An 18,309-nucleotide genomic window follows, 5' to 3' on the forward strand; every position below is an offset into this window, starting at 1 on the left:
TTGGTCTACCCAGATGTGAGCAAGTAGCTTCCCATTTCTGCTGCCAAAGCCATCAGCTACTCCTGCCTCCTTGTCATGATGGAATGTAGCTTAAAGCCAAAGTAAGCCCTACCTTCCTTGTGATTTCTTGTTAGGTATTCAGTGACAGCCATGGGGCTAGTGTACCTCTTTAAGGCTGCCTCCCTCATTCTATTCCCAGCTCACCAGAGTCACAAGAGAACAGCATAACAACCCTAACAGCCAGTCCAAAATCTCTGCCGAGGTCCAGGCCACTGTCCTTGCTTATGTCTCTAATATCAAGTCCACTGCCCAGATGTGGTCAGTGAAGACGGAGACATAAGCAGTCAGGTGGCAACTGCATGCCATATGTATGAGCAATTCAGGCTCAGGTGCCTGATTTTTGCTCTTGAACGCAGCCTCCCTAGCTCTGGCATCTGTCATTGTTTTTGTCTCACTTCACAACCCTGTCTCCACTATCCCAGTGGGACAAAGGATAGAGGATATATGTGTGAGCGCACATGCATGTGCATTACATTTCACTACAGGAGACTTTTTGTCATTGTCCTCAGAAAGGCTGAGAACACTTTTCATGGTACTCAGGTGCCCTACTCCAGGCTACAGTAACAACCCAAGGCATTGCAAGCCTCAAGGCTAGGCACATAGTAGAGGCTCAAAATTGGTAGCTGCTATTATTATTATTGAGGCACAATTAGTCCCTTGATGCCATGCTGCAACTCTCCTCTGTATGCCCAGCTCCAACCCTCAGGAGGAAGAAAATTATCATCGCTGATTGCACAATTAGGGGTGCAAGTGAAATGAAAGCTAATTGTTCAGCATCAGCTTGGCTGATGATGCTTTGAATGGTACTCAGATTGGTACACGGAAGGTATCGTAAACATATTCTACACAGTTTCAACTGACATAATCTATACTAGTTAAGCAGTGTCCAAACACAGCTCAGAAGAAGTGTGGAGTAGCAGCTATGCATCCAGTCTGTACAACTCATATGAGTCTGCAAAAGAAACTGATGAGATGCGATACGGAAGAGAGCAATGCACAAGGTATTACATGTACTATGGTCTTAACTGTCTGTGACACCAGTTTAACACTTGGGCAATAAAGAACTCAGTCTTGCATGGTTTAAAGCAGAAAAAAGAAAATGAACTGGAAAAACATCTTGGGATTATAGTCAACATCTTAGGGGTGGAGGGAGAATAGGAAGGAACACACCCTCATTTGCTCCTAACACGGTTAGCTGATCTGTTTGAAATGAGATCCACTTTCAACTGTTTTAACTTAATTATTAAGCCATTTCTTAACCTTGTGAACGAAGTTTTCATGTGCTTTCAAATCTGGCCCTGAACTAATAGCCTCTTTCACTTCAGTGGTTTTGGAAATGAACGTTAGACGGGAAGGAAAGCATTTAAACAGTGGTTTTTTTCTGAGGGTCAAAGCTGTGAAAACACAGTATAGTTTGTACATAAAATTCAGTTCATCTGATGGTCTTGCTGGCCCTTTGTCAGGTAATGAGGCAAGCACAGCGCCCTAAAATGCCTGCTTTCTTACCAAGAGTGGCTACAGGATTAGAGCTGAGCTCTCTTGTTTACTCAAGTGAGCCACGCATGCCATAGTATTGTGGGTAGCGGTCAGAGGACAGCTTTCAGGCATTAGTTCTCTTCATCCATCATTTGGGTCTCTGGGACCTACCTCAGGTGGTCAGGCTTGGTGGTAGGTGCTTTCATTTACTGAGCCATCTCACAAGCCCATCTGTGGTTCTGTGTTAATGTCATTCTCATTATAGTCTGTTAAGGTGACCCGCTTTTCGCTGCCATTTTCAAAGAAGTCAGTGGTTAATGGGTGCATTAGAAATTATAGACTAGTATGTAATTTTTATTGTCAGTCAAAGTAAGATCATGCCTTAAATTGCAATGATGCTGCTGCTTCTGCTCCTAGTAAAGTGGCACTGTTTACTGTGCTAAGCCTTTTCTGTTACCTCTTTAAAACAGGTGCTGCTGTGTGTCTCATAAGCAGAGACCTGGGCTGGTGACATTCTTTCAGTTCCTACTGTTTATAAGAGGTGGAACAAGGATGTAAACGCAGGTTATCAGAATCCTGAATGCATGCTCTGAATTGCTATACTATACTGTATAACAAAAGCCAATGTAAGCAAAGTAATTTAAAGAAGTCTACAGTGAAAATAAAGTCCAGGAAAGTGTTCTTATGCTTACTAAATTCACATACGCACCATGTCCATCCCTAAGTCCACATTATCCACTTTAATCTTCTCTGAATGAAGTAGTAACTGCACTCTTTAGAGGCACTGGGATCCTGCAACAGTATTGCAGGAATTGTCACTGTCATTTGACCCAAACCTACCAGACCACAAGCTCTCTTGGCCTTTCACAAGTGGCCTACCTTGTTCTTAAAGCAATTCTACCAGCATGAAAGAAGTTAACAAAAGAGTAAATCTTTGCAATAAAACCAACTATTTGTAAGCTTAAAATTCAGGAGAAAATGTTTCTGCCAAACATGGCCTAGCTGACTTCTTAGTATTAATGTGAGAACTGGTAAGATCAAGTGTTGTGAGTGAGGCGAGTCACACAAGCCTCCATAGGGGCCATCCGCAGCTCTGCTTCTCTCATCATGGAAGCCAATGCTCTGTGACTGAGTACACAAAAGGTGACTAGTGCCATCCACTTCCTCATCATTTTCTGCCTCTTCTTCCTTCTCTTTTTGGATCCAGGGAGCTTAGTCTGCTATAGAAAGAGGAACTCCTGACCAGAAGTTATCAAATAAGACGCCTACAATATAAAGAGAATGGAGCTGAGCATTAAAGCACTTGTCTTCACACCGGGATAGTCTACAGCAAAACTACGAGATGACATGGTTCTAAGTGAACTGGAACATTGCTGATGGAACAGCAGTGTGTGCACGCAAACACACACACACACACACACACACACACACACACACACACACACACACACACACACACACACTAGCTCCTCAAAAAATCAGAAACCGAGTTACTATGTGATCTAGAGGAGAGACTTAAGCAGACATTTGTGCACCATGCTGCCAGGAAGCACTTAATGGCAGCATTTCAAGTGTGTTCAGTTGGAAGACTGAGCAGAGGAAATGTCGTAGAGTATTACTCAGCATTCAATGAAACAAGGAAATGTCACTCAGCTTTTGTGGGGTTGACATCTGGCACAATATGGATGAAATTTGAGGACATCATGCAAGTCATAAAAAGGCAATGGCAGTACGATGCCACTTTCATCAGTCACATCTAGTTATTAGTCATGGGGACAGAGAGATCAGAAGTTGCAAGGGATTAGCAGAGGAGCAGAAGTGGAGTTATTGCTTAATAAGATAGAGTTATAGTTTTTAGAACATTAAAGGGAGCCCTGGAAACTGGTTGCAGAACAATGTGACACTATTAAAATTGTTGTAGTGGGAAATTTATTCATTTCCATTTCCTTTCTCCTTCCTTCTTTCTTTTTCTCTTTCCTTTCTTATATCCATCCATCTATCATCCACTTATCTTTCATCCATCCATCTATTATCCATCCATTGCTAGATACTTAAACCAGGACCTTCTGCATGGGAGATAAGTGCTCTATCACAGAGCTATACCCCTAGCCTTATTTTAATTTTTTCAGATAGGGTCTTAGAAAATTGTCCAGGCTGGCCCTGAACATACTACATAGCCTAGGCAGGCCTTGAACTTATGGTCCTCTTGTCTCAGCCTCCTATGTAGTTGGGATTACAGGCCTGTGCCACCAGGCCTGGCCAAATTGCAAATATAAAAAAATTATGTGTATGGTGTTTTGCCTGCATATATGTCTATGCACTAGGTGTATGCCTGGTACCTACAGAGGACAGAAGAGGATGTCAGATATCCTGGTGCTGTAGTTGCTGATTGTTATGATCTGCTACATGGTGCTGGGAATTGAAACTCTGGAGTGGGTTCTCTCAAAGAGCAGCCAGTGTTTTTAACCACTGAGCCATCATCTCTCTAGCCCCACAGATTTTATGTTGGTCTTGAAATTGGTAAGACCTGATGGAAAAAGTGGCTCCTGTTTTCCTCTACCTTATTTTTCTCTTTTCATGAGTTATTTATTACTCTACTGGTGTTTTGGTTCCTTAACTGTAAAGTCTGGATGGTAACATACCCTATCATGATGATATGAATACGTGTAAATACTTAGCATGCCCCTTGGTCCATGATAATCATTCCCTAAATGTTGGCTTGAGACCGTGGCAGAAGGCACAGAGAACTTAGTCATTGGTAAAGAAGGATCATTATTTTGAGATTTTATAATGGAACATGATTATGTTTTTAAAAGGATTTTTTTTCCAGTGCTGGGGATATAGCTTAGTGGGATAAAGGGCCTAGCATACCAGAGGCTGTGAAGTCAATTCCGAGCACTAACTAAAATGAGGTGCTGAAGGCACACATAACTGAAATTCCAGAAAACCCAGAGGTGGAGCCTGGGGGATCAGGACTCAGAGCTCATGTTCGACCTTGGCCAGTTGCCACCTGGCCTATACTATACTCTGTCCCAGGATGACAAAAGAAAAGTTAGGCCCTAAAAAGGTCTTCCTCTTTTAAGGTTGTTTACTGATATGATTCTAGATAAAATGATAAATAGAATTTCCTTACAAATAATCAGGGTAGGAGATAGATGGACACTTAATAACACAGATAGTGTAAGATTGGCTATAAGGTGACAACCGTCCAAGGTGGGTAATCATGGGAATGTTGGTGACAATGCTCTGCTATTGTTAGATGTGCTTGAAATTCCCTCTAAGCAGATTTTAATATGGCTTTTAAAACAAACTTTGACCCCACTCTTGGATGACGAATCACAGATAATTTTTCACTCTATCAAATGTTTGTAGAGTTGCACACCTCACTATGCTTGTCTACCCGTGTTTCCATTTTCCTTGCTGCTTGTGTCAGGATCTCCCTGTGTAGCTCAGGCTGCCCTTAAACTTACAGTGATCCTCTTGTATCACTTCCAAAGTTTTGGGATAACAAGTGGATGGCACCATGCCCAAAGGTTTCTTTTTGATGTCCACCTGCAGTTTCTACACCTGGTATGAGGAAAGCTGTGTATGATTACATTAAAATATTACAATTGTTTCCTTTTCGCATCAGATACTCCTCTCTAGCTTGAGAACTATTTTCTTGGGAAGTAGGTCTTAAATTTTAATGTTTAAGTGTTACCAAGAAGCTTGCAAAAAAAAAAAAAAAAAAAAGGAAAAGAAAAAAAAGAAAAGAAAAGAAAAGAAAAGATTATATGTAGGTAGAACACATATGATATGAATGTAGAGACAAGGACCACTACAGCTGGAAAGATTTAAGCAGAGATAGCAGAAGGTAGAGGAAAGAAGGGAGTAGAAGGTTTAACCAAAATTAAGGATACATTTAAAAAACCATATAAAAACTACTCTTTTGTAAGCTATTGTATCTTAAAATATAATCAAAATACTTTGAAGCATGGTTCCTTCCAAGCGTTCATAATGCTGCTTCCAGACTCAGTACAAGGTATGGGATATTACACTATGAGTTGAGTTGTTGATCAGAAAGGACCTAGACACCTCTCCCCAAAATACAGACCCTTAATTACCCACTGGAACTAGATAAGACCCTATTGCTGAAGACACCATGTAATTTGGTTTCAGGTCCTAGAGAAATCTTGAACTGAACTGGAAGAGTCTTCCTTGCTGGCTAGCTTTCACATTACTGGAAGGTGCTATGTAGGCTGCTGGAGGAGAAAAGTCATTAATGGCCTTATCCAGCTATAGACCCCATGATCTATGATACCAACCAACTAGGCAAGATGTGCTCACTGGTGCAATAGTGGCATGACTGAGGCAGTAACCAACAACTTGTGATTATTTAAGGCAGGAAAAAAATTCATGTCTGTTATTTTAAGCCTAGTTAAATAACATCAAAAACAACCCATGGCTTGGGAGGTCATAGGCCTTAAAGGGTAGGGGGATGACCTATAGTTGTTGTTTTGCTAATGAACATGGTGCTCAACTGCCTTCTAAACATTTCTATTTATATTCAGAGATTAGTGTTATTCTCAGCTTTGGTCAGAGTAGCATCTGTTTGTAACAAGGGATGATTAATGCAGAGGCTCACAACTAGTCAAAGTATTGAGAATAAATGACCTTTGAGTACCCAGCCCTAGTAGGACATCTTTATCATGCTCTCCAAGGTTCGGAGAGTATCACTGCAGAAAAGACAGAAGAAGAACTATGGCTCTCTTTCTTGGACATGGCATATTGTAGTGGTGGCTATTTGTACAAGACTGGGCAGTCAGTATTTCATATTTATGAGGAAGGGGTTCATTAGGTCCCATCCCTTCCTAAGGAGCATATTCCTCAGTAATGTGGGCACTGATAAGTTGTCCTTGCTCAAATAAATAGTTCCTATTTATGCTCATGCAAGCAACCCTAATTAAATGCAAAGGGATGGCCCACTCCACATGTGAACTGTATGATTGTAGGAAGGTAACTCTTTGGAAAGAAGATGTTTAGAGGAAGGAGGTAATATTGTAGGTACAACATAGGCAGTGTTTTATATGTTTATATATGTATATGAAATAGTAAAAAAGTGAAAATTTAAAGCATGCGTCATGCTGGTACATCCTAGTTCTTGAAAAAGAAGTGCTGTGAGTTCTGGGCCAGTTCTGGGTACATAGCTTCCAGAGGAGCTAGATTACACAATGTGGCCTGATCTCAAAAACCAGGGCAAGACAAAACAACTCCACACCCCTAAAAATACTTCAGTGAATCACTTCCAGAGTTCCTGACTTAGGAGGCTGGGGAGGGGGTGAGTGTAGGATTTGTGTTCTTTCATAGTTCAGAGATGCTAGCACTGTGAGCATGGGGACCAACCACAGTGAAGAGTGATTGTCTTAGAATACATCCTTAGAATACCACCCTCTCCTCCGACACAAGATCAAAGTCCCCTGGCATAGCTGTTCTACAGAAAAGGTCAGTCTGGGCTTCATTTGATTTACAATAGTCTCAGAGTTCAGATACCTTCACTTAAATTATTTCCTAACATTTTCTAAATTAACCATACTTCCTCAGCCTATTTCTTAAGTTGTGGGTGGCATTTGACTCCCATCTTCCCTAAAAATAGTCAGGGTAATTGTGTCTCTTTACATTTCTCTCCTCCTCCACATCTTTAATAAATCTGGAAAGAGGAGGATCGACAGCCTACGACATTGCTAACTGTCTTGATCGTGGACACCTATAAGCCTCGCTTCTGAGGGAGCTGAAGCCGAATGGGGGGAGGCCGGACTCCGCGATGGATCAAGACCTTGTCTCAAAATAAAATTTATAAAGGTGATTGGAACTTTGCATCATATATAGGAGGCCCTAGGTCCAATTCCCAGTGCTTCAAAGAAGGATGAGGAGGAGAAGAGAAAGAGGTTTCTCTCTGTTCTTTTCCAAGAAAATTTAATTTCTTAGAGACACCAACTCTATTGTTGCTCTTTCCACCATGCCCAGGGGATCTAATCATCATTTAAAGTAATCAAAGTTCTTGATTTTTATTAATATTTAAGGAATTCTAAGTTCTTACACAAAATAGGATTAAGCCTCCTCTGTCAAGTGAGATTTTTTTAAATCACTGATTAGTAGAGACAGGAGGGTCTTTAGTCCTTACTGTACATCACCATGTTGGATGTGAGGCAATCAGGGTTTGGAGAGCCCGGCGATATACAGAGGGCCAACAAGTCAATTAACGAAATAGAACCCTATATAGCTGACCTCTTACCCCCTGGCCTAGACTGTGTCCCTAAACAGCTGTCCCTCTCACCAGCTCCACTGGAGGATGTCAGTGGGGCCTGGCATGCAATGGAATAATCCCAAAGCACAGGGCTGAACATCTAAAACATGGCCAGAGAGATGGCTTAGCAGTTAAGAACGCTTCCTGCCTTTTCAGAAAACTTGAGTTTGGGTTCTAGCACCCATATTAGGTAGCTCACAGGGGATCCAATGCTCACGTTGGGCTTCCTCAGGCTCCTGCACTCCCATACACATAAACTCATGCAGGCGCTCAATTGTGTACAAATGAAAAACAAAAAGCAGCCATGAAGACAGTGAAATTATCAATTAGGGGAAGGCATTTATTATTGAAAATAACTTCTGGCACAGTAACTTGATTCTGATGCTTTGGGTTTGTCTTCCCACACCTTCTGGTTTTTGAGGCGGAGTCTTAGGTGTTCAGCCAAGGATGCCCTTGACCTGATCTTTCTGCTACACCTCCCCAGTGTTGAGATTGCAGGCAGCATGCTATTCCTGTTTTGTTTAGGTTTCTTTACAAAGTGTGTAGGAAATGATTATTCTAGAAAAAAAAATCTAAGAAAAAGCCTAGGAAGTTCAGATAGTTACAAATTCTGTGAGCATTGGCTCTCTGACATCATCCCAGCAGAAATACCCAACCCTGCCAAAGACAACAAGATCCCATTATTATGGCTAAAATAATCAACAACATCAACAAAACGGAGATGTTTTTCCTGAAGTCTCTTCACAAGATTGGGGAGAAGACAAAAACCATGTGTAATTGGTGTAAGGAAACTTACCAGCTGTTTCATTCCCACTTAATAGGTAAAACTACAGCTCTGAGCAGATTAGATCCAGGGTGTACTGATAGAGCCAGGTGTAAACCCAGGTCCCTGTCTCAAACTCCAACCACACAGAGCTAGATGCTTCCCTAAACAAATTCCAGAGCCTTTACTGCTGTCAAGGAGCTCAATGTGCCTGAGATGTGGTTGTAACGTCTACTGGATGCTGGAAAGGCCCTTAACTACTACTATGCTTCCTTCCTGCTTGCTTTAGTTCTCCCATTAAAGAACACAGTGTAATAACAGAACAGATTCACTAGCAAAGCCTTCTGGTCCTGGCACGTTGGGCATATGTTTAAAGATGGAAAAGTATAAATAAAGAGTAAAAGAAAAACAATGATGCAAGGAAGAGCTGCATGATGTTTCCCTTAACAGGACTCCCATTGGGATCCTTACTTGCAGTTTCATGCATGTAGAAGATTCCATTTCTCTAAGCCCAGAGAGCCGGGAGCCACATGACCCTCTGTCCTGTCCTGTGCAAAGGCCGGCTGGTAGCTGGACTTTTTAGACTTTTAGAAAGCACAGATGTGCAAGAACAGTAGAAGGGGCTGCTTTTTCTTGTTCATGGATTGCTAGTAAACAAACAGGTTTAAGAACATGAGCCCTTATAAGAGATACAACTGTAAGAACTAAACCAGACAGGGTCATTAAAAATATTTCTGACTTTTGTTGTAAAATTCTTTCAACTACAATTACTGAAAATGAACCTTATAGGGCTGGAGAACTAGCACAGTGATAGAGGGGTTTCCTGACATACGTGAGGCCATGAGTTCAAGACCTAGAATGGCAGATAGAGAAAAATAACCTCTTAAGGCAACTCTACAGGTTAGCTACTTTTCTTGAAATAATCCAAGTAATCTAGACATCTAATTGCAATGCTAGACTACTGTTGCTTCCAGGCCATTCTCTCCAACTCCCAAATAAGATTATACAAAATAAAAACAAAAATAAAACTAAAATACCTCTCAAGCTTCAAACAAACATTAGTGATTTTATTTATCAACTTTTAACAAGTAGGTAGACTCAGACTGAGTATACTGGTATATGCCTATAATCCTAGCACTTGGGAGGTAAAGGCAGAAGGGTTAGGAGTTCGAGGTCACCTTCAGCTACAAAATGAGTTCAAGACTAATCTAGTGTACCTGAGACACTGTTTCAAAATAAAATAACATTAAATAAAATAAGATACTGGTATGAGATAGCTCAGTCGAGGAAAGTATTTGCTGTACATCCCTAATAATCTGGGTTTAATTCCTGGATTTCACAGTGGAAGAAGAGAACCAATTCCTCAGAGTTATCCTCTGACCTCCACATACGTATACACACACACACACACACACACACACACACACACACACACACACACTGATGACAATAATAATGATAATAATAATTCTACAGTGTGTATACCTAAAAGAAGAAAGATGGCATGGTTTTGATACATACTAATCCATACCCCTCTGCTGTGGGCCAGACACCACGTGTGGGTGCCCTCCTATGTAACAGCCAAGCACAGGCAAGGTACCATTCTTGCTGGATCTGAGTTCAGCATCATCAGTAAAGACAGAGGTAGAGGTAACCAGCTTGCCACTATTACTGAAGTAAAGCTGTACTTCTGTTATTTTAATTAAGACGTCTTTACCATTCATTTGAAGTAAGAACTCCAGAGGAAAATGATCTAGGAATTGCATTGGGCGATAAGTATCAGTTATCTTTTTTTCTGTATTCGAACTCATTGCTATATACTTTTGTGGGAGGGGGATATTTAACAATTGTGTTGAAGAAAGGACATCAAATGATGCTTAGAAATGTGATACACATTTTCATTTCACACTCCATCAGGTTTTACAACTGTAGCTCAATGAAATGTGTGAGAAAGGTTGGCAAACAGCCATATTTACCAAGGTATAAAACACGGGCCAGGTTACTTTTTTATAGAATGAAAAAAAAAGTTTAATTTTCACTCTAGGACTCAAGTATACACCCAGCTCATGCTAGTATGAGGTGCTACAAGCACACGTACGCCACAGCTTAGTGTGCGTCCACCTGTAGGCTTCGACTGTGTTATAAGCAGCTTTGTCTGCAGGGAACTATGTGGTCCTCATAGCCTTCCCTTCAGGACCAATGATACAGAACCAGATCTGTTCATCCTTGGTGTGACATCTCTTACCTATGATTGGCTTTTTGCCTTCTGCTTGTGGCCTGGAAAAGGAAGTAGTCTATTTCCTTTATGGGCATAGAAGCAAAAGTCTAGTCATCAGCAAAGGCGCCCCTGTACATCCAGATCTCCTCTGTCAGAGAGCAAGGAGCAAAGCCTTGCATGTCCTTAAAAAGGGGGACTGGTAAGTGATCGCAGACTTACCTTTGTCAAACCCGACACTTCTCCCTTGGCCAGTGGCTTGCTGATAGATGGTGTATAGACTTTGGTGTCTGATATTGGCTGTCCTTTCAAAAAGTGTTTTCCTGATTCATAAATGTCTACTTCAACCATTTTCCCCATGAATACAGGGTTCTTGGGCACTAAAACCTTAAAACAGAAATTAGAGTTTTTAACATCAGCCTTATTTTACAGTAGTTCTAGGTTATAGAAAAATAGCACAGGAAGGCTTCTTGCTCCCCACTCCATGCTCCCCATCATTAACATCTCACATTAGGATGGTGAGTTTGTGACCATGAAGAATGAAAGGTGATTTGCCACTATCACCTATGTCCACACTTAATTCAGATGCTCTGGGATCCCATTACAGCCAACTCTATTTCCTGGCTGCTCAAGGATTTGGAGCCCTGGAGAGTGGTAAGGCTTTTCTGGGAGAAGCCGAAGGGCTGCAGACCCACTGCCTCCATCACCAGATGCCAGCTGTCCTAAAGCACAATGACAGGAAGCCTGGGAAATTCCCAACAGGCAGCCAACCACTTCTGGACAGGCCTTGCCCTTGCCTGTCATGCATAATGAAGAAAACGTATTCAAAAATGATGAAAGCAAGCTGGGCACGGTGGTGCATGCCTGCAATCCCAGCACCCTGGTAGGCAGAAAAAAATTAGGAAAGCCTCACACTTCCAATACCTCCCAAGTTAGCTGCCAGAAAAAAATGGTTCAGTAGATGCTGCAAATGAAAGCATGTGTGTGTGTACACGCGCGTGTACACGCACACGCACTCAAAAGGGTAGGAAGAAGGTCATTTCCAAGCAGTTCTTTCAGCAATAGCACATTGGTGTTTGCCTAAATGTCTCCTGTGGCTAATTCTTGCCATTCATGCCTTTTGTTATTAGTCTCCTGAGTCAATCTCTGTACAGAAGCAGCCACTCTGAAGGCTACATTGGCTGGCTCACAGGGAACTGTCAAATGGCTCTTTCTAGAAAGAGACCTCAGCAAGTGTCTCTTCTCTTGGTGGGGACTTAAAGGTAGTTTGTATGCATTCTATCCCCTCATACCTCGGCTTTAGTCCTGTAGTTACTTGCCAACCTCTTCAAGTCAGGGTCCAACACAAACAGGCCAGTTCTAAACCAGCAATACTTTAATATTTTGACACAATCTTATTTAGAAAAATAAAAGCTATGGCTTCATTCAAAGGCTTAATTATAGAGACAGGGGGGGAAAAGAGGTCAGGGAAGGGCCTGCAGTTACATAGCCATGTCCCTGAGAAGCCACACGAGGTGTTGGTTCTTGAGGTTGGTTTTTCTGATCACTGCACACTCAGCTTCATCTAAGGACAGGGAAAAGGTCACCTGGAGGGTGCCTGACTCATGGCAAGCAGGATAACCGAAAGAGCATTAGTATTAGGCCCTTTAAATGAATTTTCATAAAGTAAGAAAATCCTTAGTCCAAACTGTACATAGACATTTTCGTGCCATTCCTAGGGAATATAAGCTTTCTTGATCTGCTGCCTTGACCTGAATGAAGGGCTCAGTGTTTCTTGTTGCCCCCGCCCTTGGGTTTTAATAATTGGAAAAAACCCAACTGCCTTCCACTGGAGGAAACAGCTAATGAGGCATGCCATTGCCTTTAAAATGAAGGGAAAAGGTTCCCTGCTGAGGCACAAACCCAGATGGCAACAGACAGGAGAGGGAACAGGCGACCAAATACCTCGGGGCTCTCCCCAGGGCTGAGCAGATGGTTGGCTAGCATAAAAAAATGGCTCTTTCTGAGATGGGAACAGGAAGAGGTTCAGTTTAAAGGTGAGGCCCAGGGTGGCTCTCTCCTCAGCTTCAGTCTTCTCTGGGTCTGCAGCAAGTGTGCCTACTTGGGTCTGGAGGGGTCCAACCTAGGACCTGCTGCCCAGGTTGATAGTGTTTCATGTGGTAAGCAGTAGGGAGGCCTCTTCACTGCTTTCTACCTTGAGTAGTCGTTTTCCTGGGCCAGCCTTATCTGGAGTGCCCACGTAGTACTTAATCCCCAAATTCCAATTCCAGTCATGACACAGAGAAAGAGGAAAAAAAAAACCCACTTCTCTTCTGATGAGAAAGAACGTAAGTATAGAAAACCCCATTTGACTTTAAAGAAAATTAATAGGACGGGCTCAGAACCATCTGTGGCCATCCCACGCCACTCAGAGTGTCTCCTAGGACACATTTCCCATTTGTCCTCCCTGGTCCATCCAGGAAACACTCTGTGAGTCACTTCTGACATGGTTTCCCTGCGCTGTGGAAGTGAGGCCCAGGTGCTGACAGAAGTCAGGTCTAAGCATCCTTCTATCATGGCTGTGTTTGGTTAATGGGCTGATATTTTTGGTTTCATTTAGTTTTTATAATTAAAAAATAAAATCTATTTTGCCAAAAAGGCTGGGAACAGAAGAGAAAAGGTCTACTCTTTGGATTCCACTCAGACTGAGGAAGCACTGTGGAGGCCTTGAGAGGGTGAGGGTCACCAGGGGTGACCTTCTTGCCAGCCTGCATTACCTGCTAGTGGGAGGGAACACTTAGCAATTCATGCTGATGTGCTTGGTGCATATACTCTTCCTGCTTTCTGAAGAGAATTTCCCCTCTCTATTGTTAGCTTCTTGGTTCCCGACTCCCAGAAGCCTAAGGCTGTCCTGTCCTTGGCTTGTAAGGCCTCACGTATACTCAGTGACAATTATTCTCTCCATGAATGCACTGTGAACCAGGTTCCCTCTGAGAATGCACGGTTAGCCTGCTAGCCTGGTTCCCTTCACTCATTCAAGCCTTTCCTCCTCTTGTCCCTTTTGCCTGAATTTTCAGAACTCATCCCACTTTGGAGAAGAAGTGAGCACTGGAGTGGATCTTACCTGCTCATAGAATCGATTGTGTGCAACGTAGAACTTGGAGTCAAAGGATTCTTCTGTTACTAGCACTTGCTGTCTTTCACCAATCTGTGCGGTGGGGAGAAGAAGAGACAAGGATAAAGAAGCAAGAATCTGAAAATAAGTATCAGCCCATACAGTGTCCTGGAACTGCTTCCTGAATTTGAAGTAGGCTGCAGATGGTCAGCTGCCTATCACACAGCACTGTGCATAACTCATTCAAATCTCTTGAAGACCATTAACTATGCAGGAATTAAAATTATCACAGCACAAACCCTTGTTGTTTTTTTATATGCCTATGAAACAACTTGATCAGATTTCTTTCTTTCACATAAGATATAACAAGAGCTTCTAAAATACACCAAGATCCAAATATCACTTTGTTACTTGCAACAAACTTGTACAACACGTCAGAACAAGCTGCTTCTAATCCAAATGCAGGAAAATATTTTGGCAATATGGTAGAATAGTAATAAACATTAATTTGAGTTATAAGGGATATACCACTAAAGAAAATGCGCCCAAAACTAGTCATTAGGGGCTGTAGCCATGGTTCAGTGATTAAGTGTACACAGAGCTTCTCCAGGAGACCCAGGTTTGAGGCTGGTACCCATACTAGATGGTTTACAACTGCCTGTAACTCTAGTTCCTGGGGACCTGATTCGCTCTTTGGTCTCCAGGTGCACATGAACTCACTCATGTGCCTATCCCACCAAACACACATGTGAACTTTTTTTTTCTCTGAGACAGTGTCTCTCTGTGTGTATCTGTGGCTGTCCTGGACTCCCTTTGTAGACCAGATTGACCTTGAATTCATAGAGATCTACCTGCCTCTGCCTCCCTCAGTGCTGGGATTAAAGGTGTGTACCATCACTCCTGGCTCATACATGAATTTTAAAACATACATGTAACTTATAAAACAAAACTAATTGGGAGGTCTTTATACCTCAGTGTTGTACATGTTCCATACAATTCTGAAATAATGACTAATTTGTATAAACATTTACTTATTATATATTTTTTCTGTTGTAGGCAAGGGTCTTTTTGTTGTAGCTACAATCCCATGTCAGTATCATATTTTAAAGAGCAAAAATGAAATTATGAAATTTGAAGATCAACAGATGGAACTAGAAGATATTATATTGAATGAGATAACCAATATCAGACACAGAAAGACAAATGTCAGTTGCTGTTCTTATAAGTGGAACTTTAGATTGTGTGTTTAATTGGGAGTATCTGTAGAGTTCCAGAAGACCAGAGAGGGCCTTGGCAGGGAGGAGGGAAGGACCTTAAGGTCAGAAGAATAGTGGACCACAGATGATGTGAAGGGGACCAGAAGGGAGGAAGGGGAGAGAAGGACAAAGGAGGAAAGTGGATGACTAATACTGAAGATGTTTGAGAAAGCTGTATGTACTTATAAGCTACACACGTGCACGCACACACACACGCACTCACACAGACACACACATAATGAGTTTAACTGGAGTTTTCCCTACACTGGGGATAATGTTCCTTCACACACTGGATAGATTTTGCCAACCTGACAGAGCCTAGAGTCACTTGAGAAGAAGTACCTCAGTTGAGAAAATGCCCCAACCAGGCTAGTGTGTAGAAAAGCCCGTGGGCATTTTCTTGACTGATGATCGGTGTGCATGGGTTTCCTCCCTGTGGGTGGTGCCAGCCCTGGGCAGGTGGTCCTGAGTGTATAGGAAGCAGGCTGAAGCAGGGGAGGCAGGGGCAGGTGTATTGCTGTGAGGTTGAGCCCAGCCTGGTCTACAAAGAGTCCAGGACAGGCAAGGCTACCTTTCAAGAGAAACCCTGTCTTGAGAGGGGAAAAATGGCAGGCTGAGCAAACAAACCATGGGAGCAAGGCAGTAAGCAATACTCCTCTGTAGTCTCTGCATCAGTTCCTTCCTGCAGATTTAAGGCCTTAAGTTACTGCCCTGACTTTCATGAGTCGGACTTACAAGGTGTACAGTGAAATAAGCCCTTTTCTCTTCAAGTTGTTTCTGGCCATGGACTTTTTTATTTTTGTTTTTATTTATTTTGGGGGGGGGGCAGAGCCAATACAATGGCTAGTCTTTATTAGAGAGAAACTTCCCATTACATTCTGAAGTTTACGCAGGTGCGCAGTGGGCCAGTTGGTGAGGCACCAGCTTGCAATGAGTTCCATAATTTGGCCATCGCTGACTCTCGCCTTTGTGCAGCCAAACACACATGACAGTATGGTTGTCCTTTTCACAGATACAGCCCACTATTGGCTCGTTGGTCTTCCTTGGTGCCCGAAGCTGCCTTTGGAGGAAGCATATTATATGGATCCAGACCTTTCTGTGTCACTATCATGACCTCCTCTCCAGCCCAATGGCCTGTTCCTCCAGAAGCCATGGAGAGCATCAACTCTTTGCCACGGCCCATGGGCTCTCGGGCCTGAGCAGCCAGAGTGCCTACTCCTCGAAGGAACTTTGAAGCCATTTCAATGGAGTCAAGCCGATCTAGCCATGGTGTTTTTGTTTCTGTTTGTTTGTTTTAATCACAGTAATAGAAACCCTAACTAAGATACTCCTAGAAGTCATAGCCAGTGCCATGTGCATGATACCTCCTCTTGAGAGATGTCCTGGAGACTCCCAAAACAACACAGGCCAGTGCCACTGCTCTTGGGTGTGCCACTTCAACTTGAGAGTAAAGCCCTATTGCTAAACAACGCACTTTGGTCACAGGACATGGAGAAAACACATTGGTACTGACCAGGAAGCTAGTGCCCTGCTGCCTAGCTTCATAGTACTAGAAGGTTCTCTATCGGCTGCCAGGAGATAAAGTTGTCAACAGTTTTGTTCAGCTGTGAATTACGTAAGCAAGAATGACAGGGACAGCAAGATGTGCCCACAGGTGCCATTGTGGCACAAATGTTATGAAAGAAATTTCTTTTTTTTTATGGATTTAAGGCCCATTCTACAGGAGGAAACACTTGCCTGGGATTGTTAATTTGACCAAGAATCCATGGTCTTGGGAGTTCACAAGGGCTGAATTTACAACTATTATTCTGCTAAATGGACATAGTCTCAAACTGCCCTCAAAATTAGTGTCTTTATACCCATAGATTTGTGCAGCTCTCAGACCTCATCAGAAAAGTTTCTTTGTGCTGCAAATGGTAGTTAAAGCAGAAACTCACAGCTGGTTAAAGTATAGAGAATTAGTGTCAGCGGAGTGCTCAGTCACAAATAAGACATCTATTGTCCTCCCCTCCACTTCCAACCAGAACGATGATGGCATAGCACAGAGCCAGAGGTAGGGAGAATAGGTACAAAACAGTGTCTTCTGGACATGATAAGGCTGCTGACCTCATGAACTCAAGCAACTGTGACTGTCTGTACAAGTCTGGTACAACATCAAGCTGCTTAACATTCTAGAATGGAGAAGGGGAGGGGCTCACAAGCCCCCATATAAGAGGAGCTACCAACAGTCAATTCCTTATGGAGAAAGGAGAGTCCATTTTCTGTAAGAGTGTAGTCCCTGAGGGCTGGAGAGATGGCTCAGCGGTTAAGAGAACTGGTTACGGTTTTGTTGAAGATGGTGGCACTGTGTGCATGCAGGTTTGCTAGAAGAAGATGGCTGTGGAGAGTTCCCTTGGCTACATGTAGAGACTTTTGGTCTCAATCCAGAGAGCAGTAAGAGCTGGTGGTGGCTGAGATGGTGGAAGAAATGAAGAAAGAACCTGACTTGCTGTGTCCACCCTTATGAAGCCGAGCATACACGCCACCTGACGATCTCTGGAGTTGCTTGGAATCTCATATTAAAGAAGTTCTTGGTTCTTCTGTTCCCAGTAACTGGCAAGGTACCCCCTGGATGATGGCTGTGTGAAGTCCAGACTCCTGGCACATTGCCTGATGGCTTGGGCCATGCAGTACCTAACTCCAGGCTTCACCAGATGTGCAGGGTCAGGGGTGTTCTTGATTTCCATAATGTTCTAGACAGATCTAAATTTGATGAACTCGTTGCCAGTAATTTACCTCCCAATTTGAAAATCTGCTGGCGTCACTGAGCACTCCAGTCAGTAACCACACTGAGATCAGTCTTCCTCTCCTCACTAAGGTGGCTGGAAACTTTGTGAGATGCTACCCAGAACTCTTCTCAATACACGCATTTCCTATATTTCCTATACTTTTGTTTTCTCACTTGGAAGAACACATTTCTCATGAAGAATCAACAACAACAAAAACAAAACAAAAAAACCCTCACATTTGCTAAAGCTATTTTCCTCCAATAAAGTCAAGTTTTGATGAGAGACAGAGGGGGGGGGGGAGGGAGGGAGGGAGAGAGAGAGAGAGAGAGAGAGAGAGAGAGAGAGAGAGAGAGAGAGAGAGAGAGAGAGAGAGAGAGAGAGAGAACTCGTTACT

General features: G+C 42.7%; 1 protein-coding gene across 1 annotated transcript in view; it reads right to left on the minus strand.

Annotated features, from left to right (window-relative positions):
• Cdkal1 (CDK5 regulatory subunit associated protein 1 like 1) overlaps window positions 1–18,309 on the minus strand; it is a 532,156-nt gene that overhangs the window by 25,337 nt on the left and 488,510 nt on the right. The window contains exons 12-13 of the mRNA XM_051169450.1: window positions 13,901–13,984; window positions 11,020–11,184 (exon numbers count right to left, since the gene is read on the minus strand). Coding sequence (XP_051025407.1) covers window positions 11,020–11,184; window positions 13,901–13,984 — 249 coding nt within the window. The remainder of the gene's footprint in view (window positions 1–11,019; window positions 11,185–13,900; window positions 13,985–18,309) is intronic.

The sequence above is a fragment of the Acomys russatus genome, chromosome 3, assembly GCF_903995435.1.
Source record: "Acomys russatus chromosome 3, mAcoRus1.1, whole genome shotgun sequence".
In the NCBI taxonomy this organism is placed as follows: Eukaryota; Metazoa; Chordata; class Mammalia; order Rodentia; family Muridae; genus Acomys; species Acomys russatus.